This window comes from Oncorhynchus mykiss, chromosome 24 (assembly GCF_057628025.1).
Source record: "Oncorhynchus mykiss isolate SJ-2025 chromosome 24, ASM5762802v1, whole genome shotgun sequence".
Taxonomy (NCBI): Eukaryota; Metazoa; Chordata; class Actinopteri; order Salmoniformes; family Salmonidae; genus Oncorhynchus; species Oncorhynchus mykiss.
Window position 1 is genome coordinate 12638232 of NC_143045.1, and position 24653 is coordinate 12662884.

General features: G+C 41.1%; 2 protein-coding genes across 5 annotated transcripts in view; both read left to right on the plus strand.

Annotated features, from left to right (window-relative positions):
* Positions 1 to 14606, plus strand: part of LOC110503755 (alpha-2-macroglobulin) — a 38121-nt gene extending 23515 nt beyond the window's left edge. The window contains 13 exon segments of the mRNA XM_090218332.1: positions 2349 to 2525; positions 4111 to 4186; positions 4404 to 4560; positions 4720 to 4794; positions 4933 to 5095; positions 8217 to 8407; positions 8677 to 8892; positions 9073 to 9179; positions 10444 to 10534; positions 10676 to 10744; positions 14047 to 14152; positions 14258 to 14311; positions 14501 to 14606. Coding sequence (XP_090074458.1) covers positions 2349 to 2525; positions 4111 to 4186; positions 4404 to 4560; positions 4720 to 4794; positions 4933 to 5095; positions 8217 to 8407; positions 8677 to 8892; positions 9073 to 9179; positions 10444 to 10534; positions 10676 to 10744; positions 14047 to 14152; positions 14258 to 14298 — 1469 coding nt within the window. The 3' untranslated portion in view covers positions 14299 to 14311; positions 14501 to 14606.
* A 6911-nt stretch (positions 14607 to 21517) lies between these two features.
* The window catches only part of LOC118944024 (alpha-2-macroglobulin), a 39596-nt gene continuing 36460 nt past the window's right edge, over positions 21518 to 24653 (plus strand). For 3 of the 4 annotated variants that reach the window (XM_036961401.2, XM_036961403.2, XM_090218330.1), the window contains exons 1-4: positions 21526 to 21796; positions 22382 to 22562; positions 22879 to 23035; positions 23668 to 23720. In XM_036961401.2, the coding sequence (XP_036817296.1) occupies positions 21711 to 21796; positions 22382 to 22562; positions 22879 to 23035; positions 23668 to 23720 (477 nt within the window). In that variant the 5' untranslated portion in view covers positions 21526 to 21710. Of the gene's footprint in view, positions 21797 to 22381; positions 22563 to 22878; positions 23036 to 23667; positions 23721 to 24653 lie in introns of all 4 variants that reach the window. The other variant, XM_036961399.2, reaches the window with a different exon arrangement.

The window sequence follows — 24653 nt, forward strand, 5'->3', positions numbered from 1 at the left end:
TTAAATTACCTCGACTAACCTGTACCCCTCACATTGACTCGGTACCGGTACCCCCTGTATATAGCCTTGTTATTCTATTGTGTTACTTCCCCATTGGATAGAAACACTTTGAAGTTTGTAGAAATGTTATGTATGAGACTATAACATAATTGATATGGTAGGAAAAAATCCAAAGAAAAACCAACCAGAATCTTTTTTTTGTTGAGATCCCATGCTCTTACAATGGAAATCTATGCAAGTCCAGCTCCCAGATTGCAATTCCCATGGCTTCCACTAGATGTCAAGTCTTGTTCAAGGTTTCAGGCTTGTTTCTTCCAAAACGGAGAAGAATTGAGTTTTGGTACTGGGAGTCACAGTTGGAAATCAGTCTGTGGGCGCGCAACGAACAGGACGCGCACTTGCTAATTTTACATTTCTATTGAACATACTTCTTTCTGTATGAAATATTATAGTTTAATTACATTTTAGGGTACCAGGGGATTACATAGACACGTAGTTTGACTTGTTTTAACAAAGTTTAGTGGTAGCTTTTTGGATTCCTTTGCATGTTGAACTCAAATCGATGGCGCCAACTAAAAATACTTTTTGGGATATAAAGAAGGATTTTATCTAACAAAACAACCATGCATGTTGTAGCTGGGACCCTTTGGATTGCAAATCACAAAGTAAGTGATTATTTAATCGCTATTTGTGATTTTATGAAGCCTGTGCTGGTTGAAAACTATGTTGATGTGGGGCGCCTTCCTCAAACAATCGCATGGCATGCTTTCGCTGTAAAGCCTATTGTAAATCGGACAATGCAGTTAGATTAACAAGAATTTAAGCTTTTAACCGATATAAGACACTTGTATGTACCTACATGTTTAATATCCATAATTTCTATGATTATTTATTTGAATTGAGCGCCCTCCAATTTCACCGGAAATTGTCGACAGTTGTCCCGTGATTTAACGAAATGGTTTTAAAAAGGTAGTGGTAATATTTCATTCAGTACCGAAATTTGTAGGTGGCTTAATTTAAGATGTGCCAAGAGACCACTTTCTGTGGGGACAAACAATGTTTTCAAAACTGTAATGTTTACATGAATTCTGGTTATTTCCAGGGATACACAACATTGTGAAATATATGTACATCTTTGTTAGAAAGAATACGATATTTCCCTTGACGGAGTAATGCTGAATGTAAAAAAAAGGCTCAACTTACTCCCCTCTCTCCTACTTTGTAATACAATTGAAAGAGATCCTGGTTCCTAATCCACACCAATACTGTATGTTTTGTTACATTAGTATTACTTTATTACAAAAGGTTGACAACGCACCCAAATATCAACATTTAAAAGATATGTATCTAATGCTTGGATAGTTTCATCTGAGCCACTGGCCACTTGTTAATAGGCTATTTACCTTATTGCAAAAGAGATATATAATGTTTGATTGTCAACGCACCCAAATATCAACATTTGAAAGAAATGTATCTTTTGTGCCACTGTTCTTTAATTTATATTTTTGGTTGCGATAGAGACGTGAATCCAAAGTATTAATTATTCATTTGTAGACAACATTGACTTTTTGGTGGAGATGGAGACGTGAATACAACATTAATAATTAATTATTCACTTAAAGATTACATTTGAAACCATAGGTTTATATGTATTGTCTATTTTTAGTTGAACCCTGAATTGAATTTAAAACAAAATCTGTTGATGACTTCATAAATGCTATAAGGGCTTAAATAGTATCTTTAATGACAAATGGAGTATGGTTACATTTGATTTGCTCTGTTAAACCTACACTTTGATATGACTACGATATCAGCAGTGAATCTATTTAGTTAATAAGAGATTTCTCAATAAGCATTCTGACAATAGGACATTGGTAGCCAATGACAAATATAAAAGCTAAGCAGAACTGCACTTGATTACAACCCTGGATGGGAGACCAAATGGATAGCTGTAGATAGATTAACTCTCCACTAGGATATGCAGCCAGTCTTAGAATTTTTTTCTGATAGTGGATATAACGTTGGAAGATCTGACATGGTTTCAAATATAGAAATTCAACATATTTTATACAAGGTTTGATTATGTTGAAAATTGGTTACCATGATGATATATTAACAGTTTCCCAAGTAGATTCCACATCACAATACATTGACAAATTAAGTTGAACCAATGTTTTTTCAACCAGTTTGTGCCCAATGGGTAGCAACCTTTCGGTAACTGGTCCAACACTCTAATCGCTAGGCTACCTGGTAGAGGCATAGTGGTGGGAAAAACAACCCTTCTCCAGCGATAATGCTGCTGTTTGCTAAAGAGGTCAGTCTTACAGAAGTCCCATGTTTCTCTGTAGGGGACATCCTGGGTCGGGCCCTCAAGAACCTGGATGGACTGCTGCAGATGCCGTATGGGTGTGGAGAGCAGAATATGGCCCTCCTCGCCCCCAATATCTACATACTCGAGTACCTGAGGAACACAGAGCAGCTCACTCCAGCCATCCGAGACAAGGCCACCAAGTTCCTCACTAGTGGTAAGAGAGTCCCTCAAAATGTGGACAGTATTCATTGGGCATAAACTGCAAGAAAACTGTCAAATATCTAGATCTGTCCAGAATGAGCCCTTTTTTTTCATTTTCCATTGAAGAACATTTTAAAATGTTTCACCACGGTATGTTCTAATGACTACGACCCTGCTGTTAATCAAAATCTAATTTTATTGGTCACATACACATGGTTAGCAGATGTTAATGCAAGTGTAGTGAAATGCTTGTGCTTCTAGTTCCGACAGTGCAGTAATATCTAACAAGTGATCTAACAATTCCCCAACAACTACCTAATAAACACAAATCTAAAAGTGGTGAATTAGAATATGTCTAATAGTTGGTATAAAATACAGTATATGCATATGAGATGAGTGATGTAAGATATGTAAACATTATTCAAGTGTCATTATTTAAAGTGGCATTGTTTAAAGTGACTATTGATCCATTTGTTAAAGTGGCCAGTGATTGGGTCTCTATGTAGGCAGCAGCCTCTTTGAGTTAGGGATTGCTGTTTAGCAGTCTGATGGCCTTGAGATAGAAGCTGTTCAGTCTCTCGGTCCCAGCTTTGATGCACCTGTACTGACCTCGCCTTCTGGATGGTAGCGGTGTGAACAGGCAGTGGTGGTTGAACAGGCTCGGGTGGTTGATGTCTTTGATAATCTTTTTGGCCTTCCTGTGACACCGGGTGCTATAGGTGTCATGGAGGGCAGGTAATTTGCCCCCGGTGATGCGTTGTGCAGACCTCACTACCCTCTAGAGAGCCTTGCGGTTGAGGGAGGAGCAGTTGCCGTACCAGGCTGTGATACAGCCCGACAGGATGCTCTCGATTGTGGATCTGTAAAAGTTAGTCAGGGTTTTGGGTGAAAAGCCACATTTCTTCAGCCTCCTGAGTTTGAAGAGGTACTGTTGCACCTTCTTCACCACACTGTCACGTGTGGGTGGACCATTTCAGTTTGTCGATATGTACGCTGAGGAACTTAAAACTTTCCACCTTCTCCACTGCTGTCCCTTCGATGTGGGTAGGGGTGTGTTCCCTTTACTGTTTCCTGAAGTCCACGATCATCTCCTTTGTTTTGTTGACATTGAGTGAGAGGTTGTTTTCCTGACACGGCTAGGGATGCCGTCTGGGCCAGCAGCCCTGCGAGGGTTAACACGTATAAATGTTTTACTCACGTCACCCACGGAGAAGGAGAGGGGGGGGTGCCGTTCTTGGTAGCGGGCCGCGACGGTGGCACTGTATTATCGTCAAAGCGGGCAAAGAAGGTGTTTAGTTTGTTTGGAAGCGTGATATCAGTGTTCGTGACGTGGCTGGTTTTCTTTTTGTAGTCCGTGATTTCCTGTAGACCCTGCCACATACGTCTCGTGTCTGAGCATGACTGACCCAACACACGTAGGAACTTGTTTTCCCACTAAAATCATCCCAAATGGCACCCTAGTGCCTACATAGTGCACAGATTTTTCCTGGCCAAAGTAGTGTACTATACAGGGAATAGGGTGCCATTTGGGGCAGACACTCAGTGACTATAAAAAACATTTGGTCACTTTATTGTTCACTCTAAAAACACACCGACAGGTTACCAAAGGCAGCTGAACTACAAGCATTTTGATGGTGCATACAGCACATTTGGACAAGGCTCGGGGAATACTTGGTGAGTATAGTGTTTTTCAACTACTGGTAAACACATTATAACTGTTTGTTTCAATTAAGTATTGACCAATCAAATGGCATTGTCTCTGACAGACCATGGATATGACATCAGTTCAAATAAGCTGTCATTGCATGTAATGTCAAGCTCTAAGTCATGTTATTGACAACCTTATGTGGGTATTATGACGGGACATTCAAATCAAGTTCTCTTTCCTCAGGCTGACTGCTTTTGTCTTGAGATCCTTTGGCAAAGCACAGTCTTTCATTTATATTGACCCAGTGCAAATGAAAGAGCCCACGAGTTGGTTGGAAAGTCAGCAAGGCAAACATGGGTGTTTTGTCAGATTGGGGAAACTCTTTAATAACAGAATGAAGGTACTTATTGATATCAAATGTATAATTGATAATAAACTGAAGGAAGATGGAAGAAGATGTAGTTGTGTGTCTCATCAGACCAGCCATGAAGTTGTGAATGATGCTTTCAACAGAATTGTAGTTTAATACACATTGTAGTATTTTGACATTGTTTTATAGGGTGGGGTGACTGATGAAGTCACACTGACGGCCTACATCACTGCTTCAATGCTGGAGCTCAACATGTCAGTGTCGGTAAGTAGCATCTCCACAAAATATTTTTTATCTGGAAATAGCCAAAGAAATAAGCATAAGAATAGGTGTTACCGTTAGCAGATCTGAGACCAGGCTAACATGTCTCTTAATGTGCTGCTCTGTTATTTTGTGCTCCAGGATCCTGTTTTGTACGGCAGTTTGTCTTGCCTGAAGAACTCCACCAGTGATTTGTCCAACACCTACACTACTGCTCTGCTGGCCTACACCTTTACCCTGGCAGGGGACATGGAGACCCGGGCCCAGCTTCTGCAGCACCTGGACACGGTCGCAATACGAGAGAGTGAGACATATCCTTTTTTTTAGGGGGGTAGATCAGCTTACAGATAGATTGTAGCTTCCATCAATGTAATTGTCTGCATTATTTCCAATCCCCTATATATTGTTTTGTAAATATATAAAGTACCAGTCAAAAGTTTGGACACACCTACTCATTCAAGGGGTTTTCTTTTTGTTGTTGTTATTTTCTACATTGTACAATAATAGTGAAGACGTCTTCAAAGCTGAGGAGTTAACTTCTAGTGGATCGTGTTGATACTAAGTAGAATGTAGAATAATAGTGAAGACATCAAAACTATGAAATAACACGTATGGAATCATGTAGTAACCAAAAAAGTGTTAAACAAATCTAAATATATTTTATATTTGAGATTCTTCAAAGTAGCCACCCTTTGCCTTCATGACAGCTTTGCACTCTTGGCATTCTCTCAACCAGCTTCATGAGGTAATCAGCTGGAATGCATTTCAATTAACAGGTGTGCCTTGTTAAAGTACATTTGTGGAATTTCTTTCCTTAATGTGTAGTTTTTTTAATCAATTAGTATATTTGAGTTTAACCACAGTGTTTGTTGTATTATATGTTCTGTCTATTCTGGTGGTTTAAACTGAAATTGCAAACAACTTTCTATGGCTTGTTTTAAAAATTGTGATATTTTGGAGATTTATTTCATTTTCAAATAACCGAAAGTGAGAGGTTGTAATCTGAATAAAGGGAATAGAACATTATTGAACATGGGGTGAGACATCCTTACTAATCTGATAGAGAACCAGTTCGGAACTAAGTATAACTTTTGTATGACTGACGCCTTTAGTGAGAGGTTTGATGCTTTGATATTTAATCATTTCTGCCCTCCGAATTCATATTCATTATATACAGTGCCTTCGGGAAGTATTCAGACCCCTCTCTCTTGTTAGGTTACAGCCTTATTCTAAAATTGATTAAATCATTCCCACCCACATCAATCTACACACAATACCCCATAATGAAAAAGCAAAAACAATTTTTTAAATATTTTTGCTGAAATTAGAAATAGAAATTAATTAAATATCACATTTACATAAGTAGTCAAACCCTTTAATCAGTACTTTGTTGAAGCATGTTTGGCAGCGAGTACAGGCAAGAGTATTCTTGGGTATGACGCTACAATCTTGGCACACCTGTATTTGGGGAGTTTCTAACATTCTTCTCTGCAGATCCTCTCAAGCTCTGTCAGGGTGGATGGGGAGCGTCGCTGCACAGCTATTTTCAGGTCTCTCCAGAGATGTTAGATCGGGTTCAAGTCCGGGCTCTGGCTGGGTCACTCAAGGACATTCAGAGACTTGTCCAGATGCCACTCCTGCGTGCTTAGGGTCATTGTCCTGTTGGAAGGGGAAACTTCACCCCAGTCTGAGGTCGTGAGCACTCTGGAGCAGGTTTTCATTAAGGATCTCTCTGTACTTTGCTCCATTCATCTTTGCCTCGATCCTGACTAGTCTCACATTCCCTGCCGCTGAAAAACATCCCCAAAGCATGATGCTGCCACTACCATGCTTCACCGTATGGATGGTGCCAGGTTTCCTCCAGACGTGACACTTGGCATTCAGGCCAAAGAGTTCAATCTTGGTTTCATCAGACCAGAGAATCTTGTTTCTTATGGTCTGAGAGTCTTTACGTGCCTTTTGGCAAACTCCATGCGGGCTGTCATGTGACTTTTACTGAGGAGTAGCTTCCGTCTGGCCACTCTACCATAAAAGCCTGATTGGTGGAGTGCTGCAGAGATGGTTGTCCTTCTGGAAGGTGGCCAGCTCTAGGAAGAGTCTTGGTGGTTCCAAACTTATTCCATTTAATATTGATGGAGACTACTGTGTTCTTGGGGACATTCAATGCTGCACAGATGGTTGTCCTTCTAGAAGGTTCTCCCATCTCCAGAGAGGAACTCTTGCGTTCTTTCAGTGACCATCGGTTTCTTGGTCACCTCCCTGACCAAGGCCCTTCTTCCCCGATTGCTCAGTTTGGCCGGGCAGCTAGCTCTAGGAAGGGTCTTGGTGGTTCCAAGCTTCTTCCATTTAAGAATGATGGAGACCACTGTGTTCTTGGGGACCTTCAATGCTGCAGACCTTTTTTTGGTACGCTTCCCCAGATCGGTGCCTCAACACAATCATGTCTTGGAGCTCTACAGACAATTCCTTCGACATCATGGCTTGGTTTTTGCTCTGACATGCACTGTCAACTGCGGAACCTATTATAGACAAGTGTGTGTGCCTTTCCAAATCATGTTCAATCAATTGAATTTACCACTGGTGGAATACAATCAAGTTGTAGAAACATCTCAAGGATGGTCAAGGACGGTCAAACAGAATGCATCTGAGCTCAATTTCGAGTCTCATAGAAAAGGGTCTGAATACATACATAAGGTATTTCTGTTTATTTTTAATAGATTTGCAAAAATGTCTAAACCTGTTTTCGCTTTGTCATTATGGGGTATTTTGTGTAGATTGCTGTAATGTAACAAAATTTGGAAAAGGTCAAGGGGTCTGAATACTTTCCGAAGCCAAAGTCTGGCTTGCCATTTCAAATAATATTGAATTTATTTAGCTAATAATTTTAAAGACAGGTCACTAGGTATAGGCAAGACCATAAGCAAATAGGTTAACTGGGATAATCAGGGTTATTTTTCCACAAATAGACAGGTATTTTCCTTTCCATGGTAGCAAGATCTTATCTATTTTTGCAAACTTTCTATAAACATTTATTGGAGTGAGAATTTCTTTCTTTCTGGATATGTATACCGAGTATATGTTTTTTAGTGGTTACTGGAGGTTGATCTGAAGAATGAGTTCCACATCATCGTCAGACCATTTTATTGGTAAACTACCCAGTAATGTAAAAGTTGTATTTTTTTAGGGATGAAATATGTAATATAGTACACATAATTTGGTTGTAATCCAGAGAGGTTTGTGCTGTCTTGCCTTGATTGATATTACCTGGGCAATGGAGTAATCACAAAAGTGCAAACCATCCGCAAATCTGGCACATTAGTCTCAATTAAATTAGTATTTCAAAGAACTCAGGTGTCTGTCATATTATGTATAATGATGAATAAGCTAGGCTCTGTGTCTCTCTCTGTGTGTTCCTCATCCCTCAGGGGGTCTCCTGCACTGGACTCAGACCTCCTCAGAGACCTCAGCCTCCCTGGCAGTGGAGATCAGCTCCTACGTTCTGCTGGCTTCCCTCAGTGCCTCCCCTCTGTCTACCACTGACCTGGGCTATGCCTCCCACATCGTCAGGTGGCTGGTGAGGCAGCAGAACGCCTACGGAGGCTTCTCTTCCACACAGGTATACTTCCAAAACACATTTGGTCCGAAATGGCAATCTGTGCTGTGCACTAGTAATGAGGCATTATTACCTTGATTTCACCACAGGCATGTATGTGCTTCTTGTCATGTCAAGCCATGTGAAACTAACTTCTGCTGAAATGGAGGCAATAAATTCTCATGAATGGATATGAGAAATAGCCACTCTTGAACTGAACTAATGTTTAAATGAACATTTCTGTAAAATGGGATAGCTGATTTTGAACACATTTGTCTGTTGTTTGTGTTTAGGACACAGTGGTGGCCCTCCAGGCCCTGGCTCTCTACTCCACCAGGGTGTTCAGTAGAGAGGGCACCAGCACAGTGACAGTACAGTCTCACAGTGGGGGACAGCACCTCTTCAATGTGAACCAAAACAACAAGCTTCTCTACCAGGAGAGTGCGCTGCAGGACACAGAAGGGAAGTACACGGTGGAAGTGAAGGGCAGTGCTTGTGCCTCAGTGCAGGTCAGTGAAGACAATCCGATTTGGCAAGATCTGATTTATATATTACTGTGAAGTCCAAACATTTAAGAAGCTTTGTCTGGCTTGATATCTAATTTATGAAAAGTTTTAAAAAATCAAGCTTGTAAAATGTATATTTTTAGACAACCTTGTTCCCCTAACCACTTCTTCCCTCTTTCCCAGGTGGCGCTCCACTACGACAGCACAACGCTCAGCATCCAGGTGAAGACAGAGGTGGACTGCAACAGCAACTCTTTAAGACCCAGAGTCACGCTGAACCTCGAGTCTCAGTAAGAATGAATGACACATTTGCGTTTACTGAAGCTTTATTTCAATCAGGTCATTGATGACACTCCAAAGTGTTATTATAGAGCATGTCTAAAAATGTTTTTGACCCAATTCTATTGGTGTTTTTATACCTACAGTGCCCTTCGTAATTATTGCGACTAAGAAACATGTTTTTCTTATTTTGGCTCTATAATCCAAAAGTGTGGATTTGAAGTCAGGATATTTACAGGTTAAGTCAGGGTATTTACAGCACTTTTTGTACATAGTCCACCTATTTTAGGACACCAAAAGTATTGGGACAAATTCACTTATGTGTATTAAAGTAGTAAAAAATGAAGTACTTGGTCCCATATTCACTCTACAAATTCGTTGGATGCATTTTCTGTTGGTTTCAGATTATTTTGTGCCCAATAGAAATGAATGGTAAATAATGTATTGTCATTTTGGAGTCACTTTTATTGGAAATAAGAATAGAACATGTTTCTAAAAACGTGCATATTAATGTGGATGCTACCATGATTACAGATAATCCTGAATGAATTGTGAATGATGATGAGTGAGACCGTTACAGACGCACAAATATCATACCCCCAAGACATGCTAACCTCTCACCATTACAATAACAGAAGAAAAAATGGGGGGGGGGGGGGGGGGTGATATTTTAGCATCTGTAACTTTTGTGTCTGTAATATAGATGTGTTTAGAAAAAATATTATATTCTTATTTGTAATTAAAGTTACTCTAAAATGACACAATACATTTATATTGGGCACAAAATAATATGGAACACAACCAAAACAAACAGCAAATGAATCCAACACATTTGTTGTGACAAGGTTGATGTAGTCATTATATGCTCTGAATATGGGACCAAATACTTAACTTTATACTACTTTAATACACATATGTACATTTATCCTAATAGCCTACATTTGGTCCCCTAAAATGGGGGGACTATGTAGAAAAAATGCTGTAATTTCCAAACGGTTCACCCGGTATGGATGCAAATACACTGAAATTAAAGATGACAGTCTGCACTTTAACCTCATAGTCATTGTTTGTTAAAAAAATGCTTCACTGTCCCAATAATTAGAGGGCACTATATGTATAGGTTATTTAATTTCTAGTTTGTACCTAACAGTAAGAAAACATATCAGGAAACCTGGTATTTGTATTGGTAAAATAATCAAAGTATCCATTCATTTGATTTTTACAAGCACTTGTCAAAATCAAACTTTGATCTCAGGGGCCTCTTTTCTTTCACAGATATTCTGGAAAGGAGCTGACCACCAATATGATTATTGTGGATTTGAAAATGCTGTCTGGATTTGCTCCAGACCCAGACTCTTTGGCGAGGGTAAGTTTATTTTTGTCATAACATACTTTTATGGTGTTACCTGTGGCCTTTTTCCATGTATTGTAGCTCTTGCCTCTTTCACATGAAAATGAACTTTGTTGTCAATGCAAGATGAATAACATGTATGGCATGTCTTCACAGCTGAGGAGGTCATTTCTAGTGGATCGTGTTGATACTGAAGATGACCATGTGTTAATGTACTTGACAGAGGTGAGACCAAAACCAAAATATCCATTCTATCAACTTTGCACAACTCTTAGGGCAACATATGTCCATTGTTGTTGTCAAAATTGGTCAAGATCAGTAAATTTGGTTGTGAATTCTTTCACTTTGGAAATATGATTGTTTTCAATTAAAATGGTCAATAAAATAATTGCTTCTTAGAAAATAGCAGATTCTCAAGCAAGAAAATACAGAGCAAGAAAGAGGTTATGTCAGGAGCGTGAATGAGGACCCAAAAGCGAATTAACAAAACAGAGTTTCTTTAATTACGAAACACACGTAGGCTCAGATGGACAGGCAGATTCCGACAGGACAGGACAAGGTTAGATGAACAGGCAGATTCCGACAGGACAGGACAAGGTTGCAGCAAACACGACGATAGTCTGGTTCAGGCATGAGAAACACAAACGAGAATCCGACAAAGACAGAAGCAGGAACAGAGAGAGATATAGAGACCTAATCAGAGGGAAAAAGGGAACAGGTGGGAAAAGGGGTGAACGAGGTAGTTAGAGAAGACAAGGAACAGCTGGGGGAAAGAGGGGAAGAAAAGGTAACCTAATACGACCAGCAGAGGGAGACAGGGTGAAGAGAAAGAACAGGAACAAGACACAACATGACAATACATGACAGGTTAAACCTGCACAAAAAGTTTAATGTATTCGTTTTTGTTTTAGTGTATGTGTTCTCTCTCTCTTGGAAAATTTGGCAAGGATAGGAAAAAATCTAATATAAGGCAGCAAAATGTGCAAGGAGTGTGTAGACTTTCACTAGTGACTGTATATATATTTTGATGTACTTGTGGTGACATACAGTGCATTTGGAAAGTATTGACTTTTTCCACAGTTTATTACAGTCTTTTTTTTCCTACCCTATAATGACAAAGAGAAAACAAGTTTTTAGAAAATGTTGCTAATTTATTAAAAACTGAAATACCTTATTAACATAAGTATTCAGACCCTTTGCTCTGAGACTCAAAATTGGAGCTCAGGTGCATCCTGTTTCTATTGATTATCCTTGAGATGTTTCTACAACTTGATTGGAGTCCACTTGTGGTAAATTCAATTGATTGGACATGATTTGGAAAGGCACACACTTGTCTATAGTAGGTTCCGCAGTTGACAGTGCATGTCAGAGCAAAAACCAAGCCATGAGGTCGAAGGAATTGTCCATAGAGCTCCGAGACAGGATTGTGTTGACGCACCGATCTGGGGAAGGGTACCAAAAAATGTCTGCAGCATTGAAGGTCCCCAAGAACACAGTGACCTCCATCATTCTTAATTGGCCACCTGGCCAAACTGAGCAATCGAGGGAGTAGGGCCTTGGTCAGGGGGGTGACCAAAAAACCGATGGTGACTCTGAAAGAACGCCAGAGTTCCTCTGTGGAGATGGGAGAACCTTCTAGAAGGACAACCATCTCTGCAGCACTCCACCAATCAGGCTTTTATGGTAGTAGCCAGACAGAAGCCACTCCTCAGTAAAAGGCACATTTCAGCCCTCTTGGAGTTTGCCAAAAGGCACCTAAAGACTCTCAGACCATGAGAAACAAGATTCTTTGGTCTGATGAAACCAAGATTGAACTGTTTGGTTAAGACTAAGAAGTCACTACAAAGTGATAATTATAACAATTGAAATGCTAATCCTTTGCACATGAATGCTCACTCATTCGGGAACAATTGCAATCAATATATATATTTACGCTACGTGTGTCGTCTTGATCGCTGGTGAAAAGTTAATTTCTTTTGTAGAATTGTCCATCTCTCTCCCTCTCTCTCTTCTTTGTGGTTAGAGGGTATTGTTTAGAGTGACATTTGTTATAGAATGGATGTTTCGGCGGTTGTCGTTCTTCACGTTCAATGATACCGAATTCCTAGCTGCAGACAAGTAATTCAAATCAAAGACTTGTTCTTATTCTGTCGGTATCGATAGTCTAAGAGTTTAACCACGTGGTATGGTTAAAAGATTCAGCAATGGTCTACAACCTTTGTCCTCCTAATGGAGAAAAACATGGTCTGCAACCTTTAGCCATCTCGTAATTGAGGTAAGGTCGGTCTGCTGATCGAAAACCCGAGTGGGATTTTTATTGGGAATGGCAGAAAAGGCTGTCCCAGGATGTCTGACCCTAACAGGGCTCAGGGGCAGTCCTCTGATTTAGTTCAAATCAAAAGGGAATTGTATTTTTCTTCATTTAAACAGTCCAAAATCATACAACACAAGTTTACAAACAGTATCATACTCACTCATTCATCTTATACAACAATTAGATGTAAACCTCAAATCTGAGGCTATTATATAAACAGTGTTATGGTAATGTGGCCACACCGTCTCCCATGAGCTTTCCCAAGTTGTGACAAATGGACCAGTTCGTAGCTGGATTCTTCACCGATCTTTTATACTTTCTCCAGAACATGACATTTGTTCGTACCTCAAGTTCTGTGAGGTGGAAGGATTTCCTTTGTCCTCTATGAACGTTTACTCTCTCTCGACTATGTGTCCATGTGGAGATCCTCTCAGGAATTTACAACCTCTGACCACAGCAGCCTAGTTGAAGGAGGCAGGGAGAGGGGGATGGGGTTGCTATACCCAAAGAGGCCAACGTCATGACAAGTGGCTTTGGGACAAGTCTCTGAATGTCCTTGAGTTGCCCAGCCAGAGCCCGGACTTGAAGCCAATCAAACATATCTGGAGAGACTTGGTAATAGCTGTGCAGCCACACTCTCCATCCAACCTGACATAGCTTGAGAGGATCTGCAGAAAGGAACGGGAGAAACTCCCCAAATAGAGGTGCGCCAAGCTTGTAGCGCCATACCCAAGAAGACTCAAGGCAGTAGTTGCTGTCAAAGGTGCTTCAACAAGTAAAGGGTCTGAATACACTTACACATTTATTCACATTAGTGTTTTCCCTGCCAAGATGTTTCCTTTCGTTTTAAGTTTGTTTCTTAAATCCTTTGTTGTTGTAATGAATTTTTTACAGCCACTTTCATCATATTTTACATAACTTGCTCTTGAAACCTACTCCTGCATTCATCCCAGTTATCAGCAACAGAGCAATTACAACTACAATAATACTGTCAATTAAAAAGTATATAACATAAACATGCAGTTGACATGGAGGCTATAGTGTAATGGAATGTTTTGCCATATGTGGTAGGTTTTGTGGGTAATACTATTAACACGCTGGGTGTCAAGTAGAGTGTTACTGAAACAGAAACTTCTGCTCAGAGCATTTCAATAATTGTGACCCAATATGTTTTTTTCGTGTTTAAAAAATAAATAATTTAATCTCTCGACAGTTACCATCACTATTGCCTTTGAAACACACCCTGGACATCATACGGGAGCTCCCAGTACAAAATCTAAAGCCAGCGGTGGTCAAGATCTACGACTACTACCAGCCGAGTAAGTTTAAATCTAACCTTCCCCAATATGTATTTTTCCTTTTTAGTAACATTTGGTTACTTGTATTCATTTACTGAGACTTATCTGTCTTATGGTTTCATTCAGGTGACCAGGCAGAAACAGAATATGTCTTCCCTTGCAAGTAGGGGTTACAAACTGGTGAGCTATTTTAATTGTGAAAATATTGATGTTGAATTATTAGATTTAAAATAACTGATCCATATACTATACATGCATACTCTATACATTATTTAGTTTAACTATGTTGATATTCCTTCTACCAAAAGTTGGTCAGTTTGTTAAAGCATTCATTCCTTACATGTACAGTATATATTCACTCCTCTGCAGATGTAAGAAGAACATGACATTCACAGAAGTCACACCTGCAAACCTTGACATATCTTTCAAGATCAAAAGTAAAATATGTAACTGGAATTAAAGTTTTCCATTATAACCCTATTCTTGAGCATTTTTTCCAGACAGTTTTGTGACACTATGGCAAGCAAGTGCAGGCTCAGGAGACAAGGTGAATAGTGAAAGGCTTTGTGTAAGACAGTGGGTCTCATCCTGGGGTACCTGGCCTATCCACAGGGGGTACTTGGGAAGACTCATGGGCAGTGCAATATGTGATTGGTGATACAGTAAACACAAAAGTTTAGAACCACTGTAGTAGTAACAGAATCTACACACGAACGGTTTATGACCATGATTTACGACCTAAATGTTAAAGGTCACGTACACCAGGGGAGAATATCCAGAGGAGGAAGGGGAATTTCATACAAATAAAAATGGTAAAACATTACAAAGTTATCCTGTTTAGATAGAATGTTACGAAATATATTCACGTCACCAAATAAGGTATTAAAACACACTGTTCTGCAATGAATGTCCACAGTAGCCTCAACAGGACAGCTTGCTTCCGTCCTCCTCTGGGTACACTGACTTCAATACTAAACCTTGGAGGCTCATTGTTCTCACCCCCTTCCATAGACTTACACCGTAATTATGACAACTTCCAGAGGACGTCCTCCAACCTATCAGAGCTCTTGCAGCAGGAACTGACATGTTGTCGACCCAACCAAAGGATCAGAGACTTAAAGAGAGAGAGAGACAATAGTTGAAAAGTTTTGAAGAAATTCACTTAATCAAATGAATGAGAAGCAAGTAGGTTTCACTTACTTAGCAAGCAAATGCAGCTAGCTAGTATAGCCTACTCAAAACACCCTCAGAGGGATGCTATGGTAGCTAGCTGGCTATGACTATCCAACACAACACTGGAACTCTTCCAAGTCGAGGTAAGCTTTTGGTGTTACTAATTTATTGCCACTTGGGCGCACAGGTGTAACTGCTGAACTGATAACTGACTATACACTGTAAAGTTACTTTTGAGTTACTTTTTTATTTGAGGTAGTATGTACATGTAGGTAGAGTTATTAAAGTGACTATGCATAGAAGACAACAGAGAGTAGCAGTGGTGTAAAGAGGGTGTGTGTGAGGGGGGGGGGGCACTGTAAATAGTCTGGATGGCCATTTGACTAGATGTTCAGGAGTCTTATGGCTTGGGGGTAGAAGCTGTTTAGAAGCCTTTTGGACCTAGACTTTGCGCTCCGGTACCGTTTGCCTTGCGGTAGCAGAGAGAACAATCTATGACTAGGGTGGCTGGAGTCTTTGACAATTTTTAGGGCCTTCCTCTGACACCGCCTGCTATAGAGGTCCTGGATGGCAGGAAGCTTGAACCCAGTGATGTACTGGGCCGTACGCACTACCCCCTGTAGTGCCTTATGGTCAGAGGCCGAGCAGTTGCCATACCCGGCAGTGATTCAACCAGTCAGGATGCTCTCGATGGTGCAGCTGAAGAACCTTTTGAGGATCTGAGGACCCATGCCAAATATTTTCAGTCTCCTGAGGCGGAACAGGTTTTGTCGTGCCCTCTTCACGACTGTCTTGGTGTGCTTAGATCATGTTAGTTTGTTGGTGGTGTGGACACAAAGGAACCTGAAGCTCTCAACCTGCTCCACTGCAGCCCCGTCGATGAGAATGGGGGCGTGCTTGGTCCTCTTTTTCCTGTAGTCCACAATCATCTCCTTTGTCGTGATCACGTTGAGGGAAAGGTTGTTGTCCTGGCACCACACGGCCAGGTCTCTGACCTCCTCCCTATAGGCTGTCTCGTCGTTGATCAGGCCTACATCTGTTGTGTCGTCTGCAAACTTAATGATGGTGTTGGAGTCGTGCCTGGCCATGCAGTAGTGGGTGAACAGGGAGTACAGTAGGGGACTGAGCACGCACCCCTGGGGAGCTCCAGTGTTGAGGATCAGCATGGCAGATGTGTTGCTACCTACCCTCACCAGCTGGGGGCGGCCTGTCAGGAAGTCCAGGATCCAGTTGCAGAGGGAGGTGTTTAGTCCCAGGATCCTTAGATTAGTGATGAGCTTTGAGGGTACTATGGTGTTGAACGCTGAGCTGTAGTCAATGAATAGCATTCTCATAAAAGTGTTCCTTTTGTCCAGGTGGGAAAGGGCAGTGAGGAGTGCAATCGAGATTGCATCATCTGTGGATCTGTTTGGGCGGTATGCAATTTGGAGTGGGTCTATGGTTTCTGGGATAATGGTGTTGATGTGAGCCATTACCAGCCTTTCAAAGCACTTCATGGCTACGGACGTGAGTGCTACGGGTCTGTAGTCATTTAGGCAGGTTACCTTTGTGTTCTTGGGCACAGGGACTATGGTGGTCTGCTTGAAACATGTTGGTTTTACAGACTCAATCAGGGACATGTTGAAAATGTCAGTGAAGACGCCTGCCAGTCAGCACATGCCCGGAACACACATCCTGGTAATCCGTCTGGCCCCACAGCCTTGTGTATGTTGACCTGTTTAAAGGTCTTACTCACGTCGGCTACAGAGAGTGTGATCACACAGTCGTCCAGAACAGCTGATGCTCTCATGCATGCCTCAGTGTTGCTTGCCTCGAAGTGAGCATAGAAGTGATTTAGCTGTTCTGTTAGGGTCGTGTCACTGGGCAGCTCATGGCTGTGCTTCCCTTTATAGTCTGTAATAGTTTGCAAGCCCTGCCACATAAAACGAGCGTCGGAGCTGGTGTAGTATGATTCAATCTTAGCCCTGTATTGACGCTTTGCCTGTTTGATGGTTTGTCGCAGGGCATAGCAGGATTTCTTGTAAGCTTCCAGGTTAGAGTCCCGTACCTTGAAAGCGGCAGCTCTACCCTTTAGCTCAGTGTGAATGTTGCCTGTAATCCATGGGTCTGGTCGGGGTATGCACTTACAGTCACTGTGGGGACAACGTCCTCGATGCACTTATTGATAAAGCCAGTGACTGATGTGGTCTACTCCTCAATGCCATCGGAATAATCCCGGAACATGTTCCAGTCTGTGAAAGCAAAACAGTCCTGTAGTTTAGCATCTGCTTCATCTGACCACCTTTTTATTGACCGAGTCACTGGTGCTTCCTGCTTTAAGTTTAGCTTGTAAGCAGGAATCAGGAGGATATATTTGTGGTCGGATTTACCAAATGGAGGGCGAGGGAGAGCTTTGTACGTGTCTTTGTTTGTGGAGTACAGGTGATCTAGAATTGTTTTCCCTCTGATTGCACATTTAACATGTTGATAGAAATTTGGTAGAACCGATTTAAGTTACCCTGCATTAAAGCCTCCGGCTACTAGGAGCGCCTCCTCTGGGTGAGTAGTTTCCTGTTTGCTTATTTCCTTATACAGCTGGCTGAGTGCGGTCTTAGTGCCAGCATCTGTCTGTGGTGGTAAATAAACAGCCACGAAAAGTGTAGCTGAAAACTTTCTAGGCAGGTAGTGTGGCCTGCAATTTATCACAATATACTCTACTTCAGGCAAGCAAAATCTAGAGACTTCCTTAGATTTTGTGCACCAGCTGTTGTTTACAAATATGCACAAACCGCCACCCCTCCCATCTTACGGAGTGTGCTGTTCTATCTTGCCGGTGCAGCGTATATCCCGCTACTTGAATATCCATGTCGTCATTCAGCCACGATTCCGTGAAACATAGGATATTACAGTTTATGATGTCCCGTTGGTAGGACATTCGTGATCGTACCTCGTCTAATTTATTGTCCAATGATTGCACGTTGGCGAGTAATATTGACGGTAACGGCAGCTTTCCCACTCGCCTCCTGCGGGTCCGGACGAGGCATCCCGCTCTGTGTCCTCTATACCTGCGTCTCCTCCTCTGGCAAATAACGGGGATGTTGGCCATGTCAGATGTTTGGAGAATGTCCTGTGCTTCCTGCTTGTTGAAGAAAAAATATTTGTCTAATCCGAGGTGAGTGATCGCTGTCCTGATATCCAGAAGCTCTTTTTTTGCCGTAAGATACGGTTGCAGGCCAGGGGAAGCTCGGGCGGGTAGCAGTGAACCAGGAACTGAGGCTGGGGCAAGGGGAGTAGGTCTGGAGCAGAATTCAAGGAAGCAGTAGAGTGGGGGCAGGGAAGCTGGACTGACGAGACGAGGGACTGGAGACAGGGACCAGAGTCAGAGCAGACGGAACTGTAGTGGAGAGAAAAGCAGCATCAGGCTAGGGAAACAGGCACAAGAGGATAACATGATCTATGCAGGAACAAACGGCTTGAACCGCAGACTGACTGAGCAGAGGCTACGGTCTGGCCGCGTGGAAGTGGCAATCACATACACCCACACAGAGAGAGAAAGGGAGAGAGCACTAGGGGAGACACAGGATGAAAATAGTGCCCCCTACCCTACAGAAGTTAGGGAGACACCGGATGAGAAGTAGAGGGCGTGGCAGGAGCAGATGTAACAAAGTCCAACAGGTGTACTGTGATTCATATAACAGTTGTTATGTTCATGGGGAAGGAAAACTGGGGGGGCACAAATTCTATCTGGGGGGTCCATGCCCGGCTTTGCCACCTTGTAGAGTCGGCTCTGTGTACAGTGTTGTTCCCTGAGGTAAAAAAAGTCAAAAGGTACACTTCACTGGTACACATATGAACTCACATGGTACAACCTCAAGTGAATCTTCCAGCAAGACAATATCCCCAAGTACAAATCAAAATCCCCCAAAAAGGGTTAATTGACCACAAAATCTACATTTTGCAATGGCCATCTCAGTCTCCAGAAATCAATCTGTGGTTTCAATTGATAAGGAAAGTCCATAAGCACAGATGAAGGATATCAAGAATCTGGAAACATTCTGTATGGAGGAATGGTCTAAGATACCTCCCAATGTGTTCTCCAATCTCATAAGGCGAGGGTGCTGGATTATTGAAAACAGGGAATCCAATCCTTTTCACCCTTATCTTTTTGAGATGATTGGTATTACTTGTTAAACAAAATATATTTCTCTGAACAATTGTATTAGTATAAAATAATATAATTGTTTAAAAAAAATGCTTACCATATACAGTTGCGAGAAAAAGTATGTGAACCCTTTGGAATGACCTGGATTTCTGCATAAATTAGTCATACAATTTGATCTGATCTTCATCTTAGTCACAACAGTAGACAAACACAGTGTGCTTAAACTAATAACACACAAATTATTGTATTTTTCTTGTCTATATTGAGTACATCATTTAAACGTTCACAGTGTAGGTTGGAAAAAGTATGTGAGTCCTGTCAATGAGAAGAGATTGGAGATGTTGGTTAGAGCTGCCCTGTGCTATAAAAAAATACTCACAAAATGTGAGTTTTCTATTCACAAGAAGCATTGCCTGATGTGAACCATGCCTCGAACAAAAGAGATCCCAGAAGAATTGTTGACTTGCATAAAGCTGGAAAGGGTTACAAAATGATCTCTAAAAGCCTTGATGTTCATCAGTCCACGGTAAGACAAATTGTCTATAAATGGAGAAAGTTCAGCACTGTTGCTACTCTCCCTAGGAGTGGCTGTTCTGCAAAGATGACTGCAAGAGCAAAGGGTAGAATGCTCAATGAGGTTAAGAAGAATCCTAGAGTGTCAGCTAAAAACGTACAGAAATCTTTGGAACATGCTAACATCTCAGTTGACGAGTCTACGATACGTAAAACACTATACAAGAATGGTGTTCATGGGAGGACACCAAGTAAGAAGCCACTGCTTTCCAAAAAAAACCATTGCTGCACGTCTGAATTTTGCAAAAGAGCACCTGGATGTTCAACTGTGCTTCTGGCAAAATATTCTGTGGACAGATGAAACTACAGTGGTGTTGCTTGGAAGGAACACACAACACTATGTGTGGAGAAAAAAGACACTGCGCTCCAACATCAAAACCTCATCCCAACTGTAAAGTATGGTGGAGGGAGCATCATGGTTTGGGGCTGCTTTGCTGCCTCAGAGTCTGGACAGCTTGCTATCATCGACGGAAAAATGAATTCCCAAGTTTATCAAGACATTTTGCAGGAGAATTTAAGGCTATCTGTCCGCCAATTGAAGCTAAACAGAAGTTGGGTGATGCAACAGGACAACGACCCAAAACACAGAAGTAAATCATCAACAGAATGGTTTCAACAGAAGAAAATATACCTTCAGGAGTGGCCCAGTCAGAGTCCTGACCTCAACCCGATTTAAAATGCTGTGGCATGACCTCGAGAGCAGTTCACACCAGACATCCTAAGAATATTGCTGAACTGAAACAGTTTTGTAAAGATGGATCGTCCAACATTTCTCCTGACCGTTGTGCAGGTCTGATCCGCAACTACAGAAAACGTCTGGTTGAGTTTATTGCTGCCAAAGGAGGGTCAACCAGTTTTTAAATCCAAGGATTCACATACTTTTCCCACCCTAAACTGTGAATGTTTACACGGTGTGTTCAATAAAGACATGAAAACGTATAGTTGTTTGTGTGTTGTTAGTTTAAAAAGACTGTCTGTCAGTGTTGTGACTTAGATGAAGATCAGATCAAATTTTATGACCAATTTATGCAGAAATCCAGGTAATTCCAAAGGGTTCACATACTTTTTCTTGCCACTGTAGCTCAATGTTTGTAATATTTATTTATATTATTTTTATTTATAGTCTTTTTTGCTCATCTTTATCAAGGGATCCAATCATTTTTGAACCCACTGTATATTATAAAGGGGCGGCAGGTAGCCTAGTGGATAGAGCGTTGGGTCAGTAACCGAAAGGTAGCAGGATTGAATCCCCGAGCTGATAAGGTACAAATCTGTCATTCTTCCCCTGAACAAGGCAGTTAAACCACTGTTCCCTGGTAGGCCATCATTGTAAATAAGATGTTCTCGACTGACTTGCCAAGTTAAATATATATATATATTTAATATGGACAAAGTAAGAAACAGGCATTGCATGCAAACTATTGAGATGTAATCAGGTCATAGTGCCAATGTCCTGCACTGTACTGTATGTATATTGATGGTGCATGTGTAGTCTCCATGCCAGAGAATCTGCCAATCACTGAAAATCACTGTTGTTGACACAAATTGGTCAAACATTCACAAGGCTTTAACTTCCATCATTCAACCTGGCTACACCAGTTCCCCTGCTTGTACTCTACACAGTGCAGTAGGGAAGTCTTGCCAGTAGGAATACTGGGACATAGGCTGACTTTTTATTTCTCTCATTGAGTCATGGTTCCTTCTGAGCTTCATGTTTGGAGATGGATATTCTTTGCCTGCTTTCACTGGCTTTGTTTCTGTCAAGAAACTCCAAGACCGTAAGTAAATCTGCACAGTCAGTTAGAATTTAGTAATCAGATGTGGCGTCTCGTCCTGAGCAAATTTAGAACTGTTTTTCATCTACCCTTTCTGCATATATTTGTTCTGTGTATTTCACCTATAAGTATAGGCTTTTTAAAAAGGAATCTTTATTTTTTTTATCTTAATTATTATTATTTATTTATTTTGGCCCACCCCTCCTCTTTGGAGGACAAAATAAACGTGTTTATTTTGTTGTTACATGTACTCTGTTCACACAATTTACTTGCATGGCGCCGCAGGAAATGCAGACGAGCATTGTGTTTGACATAAATTAATTGAAAACCTGCACTAACACATATTATGTGTTAGTGCATTGCACTTTTCATGCAACCTGTCTACTTTTGTCCAGATAATTGCGGAATCACATATCAAGCAACATTATGGACATAACATTCAAATCGTGTTGCTGCAGGATTATTTTGCTATAACAATACTTGTGAAATTAAGATCCTACATCTGTAGTTTCTTGTTTAGAGGTGCACTCTCATTTTGTACTGATTTTCCTGTATGTTTGCTGCTGTGCTGGCATATGTTCTCTCTAGGGTTTACATGGTAGCCATTCCTGCAGTGATCCAGGCAGGCTCAGAGGCCAAGCTTTGTGCCAGTCTTCTGCAGCCCAACGAGACCCTGGTCATGACCATATCTCTGATTGTTGATGAGCAGAGCAAAATTCTTCTCCAAGAGAGTTCTGACCAAGAGTTTCACCGCTGCTTCCAGTTTCAGGTCAGCCAGCACTGGTCGACATCCAGAACCATTCCAATAAGAGTACACAGTACTTCTCAGCTTTGTGATGCATCTCTTCATTTTAGTGCAATGCTATCTTATTTGATGGGAAATATCAATGTGGTGGCTTTTCTGGAATTCTGGCTGAAATTTGACATAAAAAGATGACATTAAGTACTAAAGAAAAATAATTTTAAAAACACACTGATGAAAGGAGAAGTGATTGAATCTTCACAACCTTGACATTGTTGCAGCACGTTCTTACCAACTAAGCCACACTGGATCATATGTCATTGGTTCATTGTCTCACTGACAGGCCCCTCAGGTGGAGAGTGACCAAGTGCAAAACTTTAAGGTGGAGGTTCGAGGTGAAACGTTTCTATCGACAGAGGAGAGAAAGGTCATGATCAAACCCTACAGTCCGATGACATTCATCCAAACGAATAAACCAATCTACAACCCAGGACAAACAGGTAATTTTACACAGAGCCAGGGACCTACACAATTAGTTTCCTTGCTAAGAAACAGGACAATTAGGTGGGAGCATGTTTCTATGATGGTTTGCTCTGTCATCCCAGAGACACTTGAAACAGCACCATCAGGTGCAGATCAAGAACAAATCCGCTGTGGGTTCACTCAGAATATGTACACTGGCATTTGAGGCAACATCACATGTTACAAACTGTTCTTCTCCTGGACATTATCCGTTGATTCCAATTGGCTCATTCATCACTCCTACTCTCCCCTGTAACTATTCCCCAGGTCGTTGCGGTAAATGAGAATGTGTTCTCAGTCAACTTATATTGACAGTGTAAATATTTTCAGCGAACTCAGTGCAGTTTTCCTTTAACTGCAATTGATTGAATTGGGGCCTTAGTACCAACAGTGTAAAATACTATCCAGAGTAGCTGTCAAAAGTTTGTCTTGCAAAATTCTGGTAACTTTCACAAAAATCCCAGGTTTTACAGAAATCCTGGTTGAAAGATTCCTGGAATCTGGGAATCCTTCAACAGGGATTTCTGGAGAATCTGGGAAATTTAGCTAAATTATGCTTCTAAATTTCTCATTGAGTGCTTGTCTTTGTCTTTTCATTGTCTTTTTACAGTGCAGTTTAGAGTGATCACCTTGGATACCAATTTTAGCCCTGTCAATCAGCTGGTGAGTCTTGAAAATGATTGAATATTGAAAACAATGACATCTATTTCATCTTCATTTGGATCAGTATCTCAACTACTTAAAAAAAATGACAAATACAGAAGAATCTCAAGGATTGTTTCACATTACTGTCTGATAGATGTAGCAATCAGGTATCATGTAACACTATGTATGATATTGTCCAACCAACTCAACTCTACGGCCTTGTGGTTAGTGTCCTCCTTGAGAATGGAAGATTTAGGGTGTCAAGCCTTACCAAAGAACGGGATCAGATGCCTCTCTACTTGGCACTGAACATTAAGGAGATGGATTGAGGTTAATGCCCAGCAATAGACTAGCATCCTGTCCAGGCTCCTTCACTCTACAGAAACAGGACATAGGCTCCTGCCTTATGGACAGGGACAAGGCTTATGATGGACAATATACTGTAAATGATTATTTTAATTCAGTAATCAACTAGCCACAACATGTTATACACATCTCGTTAGTACTCCATGAACAATAAGACTTTGGAAATGGGAAATGTTTTGAACAACTATGGGGCAAAATCCAAATCTTTAGGCCATGTTTGTTTGATAAGGCTACACAAACATTTGAGACCCATAGCACTCAGTGCAAAGGTTCTGCAGAGGTTCTCTAAATAAACCTGCGTGTGTGTATTTTAGGGTCCTCAAACATTCACCACAGGACATGGGATTTTCAATTAATTTACTGTAGGTCAGATTGGAATGTATGGGATTTTTTTCCTGAGATTGAATTAATCTACTGAATTCTACTAAAGTCCCAGTGCAAATACTACTTGTGATATTTAGTTGAGGAGACAAACCCAAGCACCTGCCTAATTCCTATAGTTGCATACAGCTTTGTTCCTCAGTTCATTTTGGGGGAATTTTAGTTATTCATAAAACATTAACCAACCTTTTGTCTTTGTCCTTC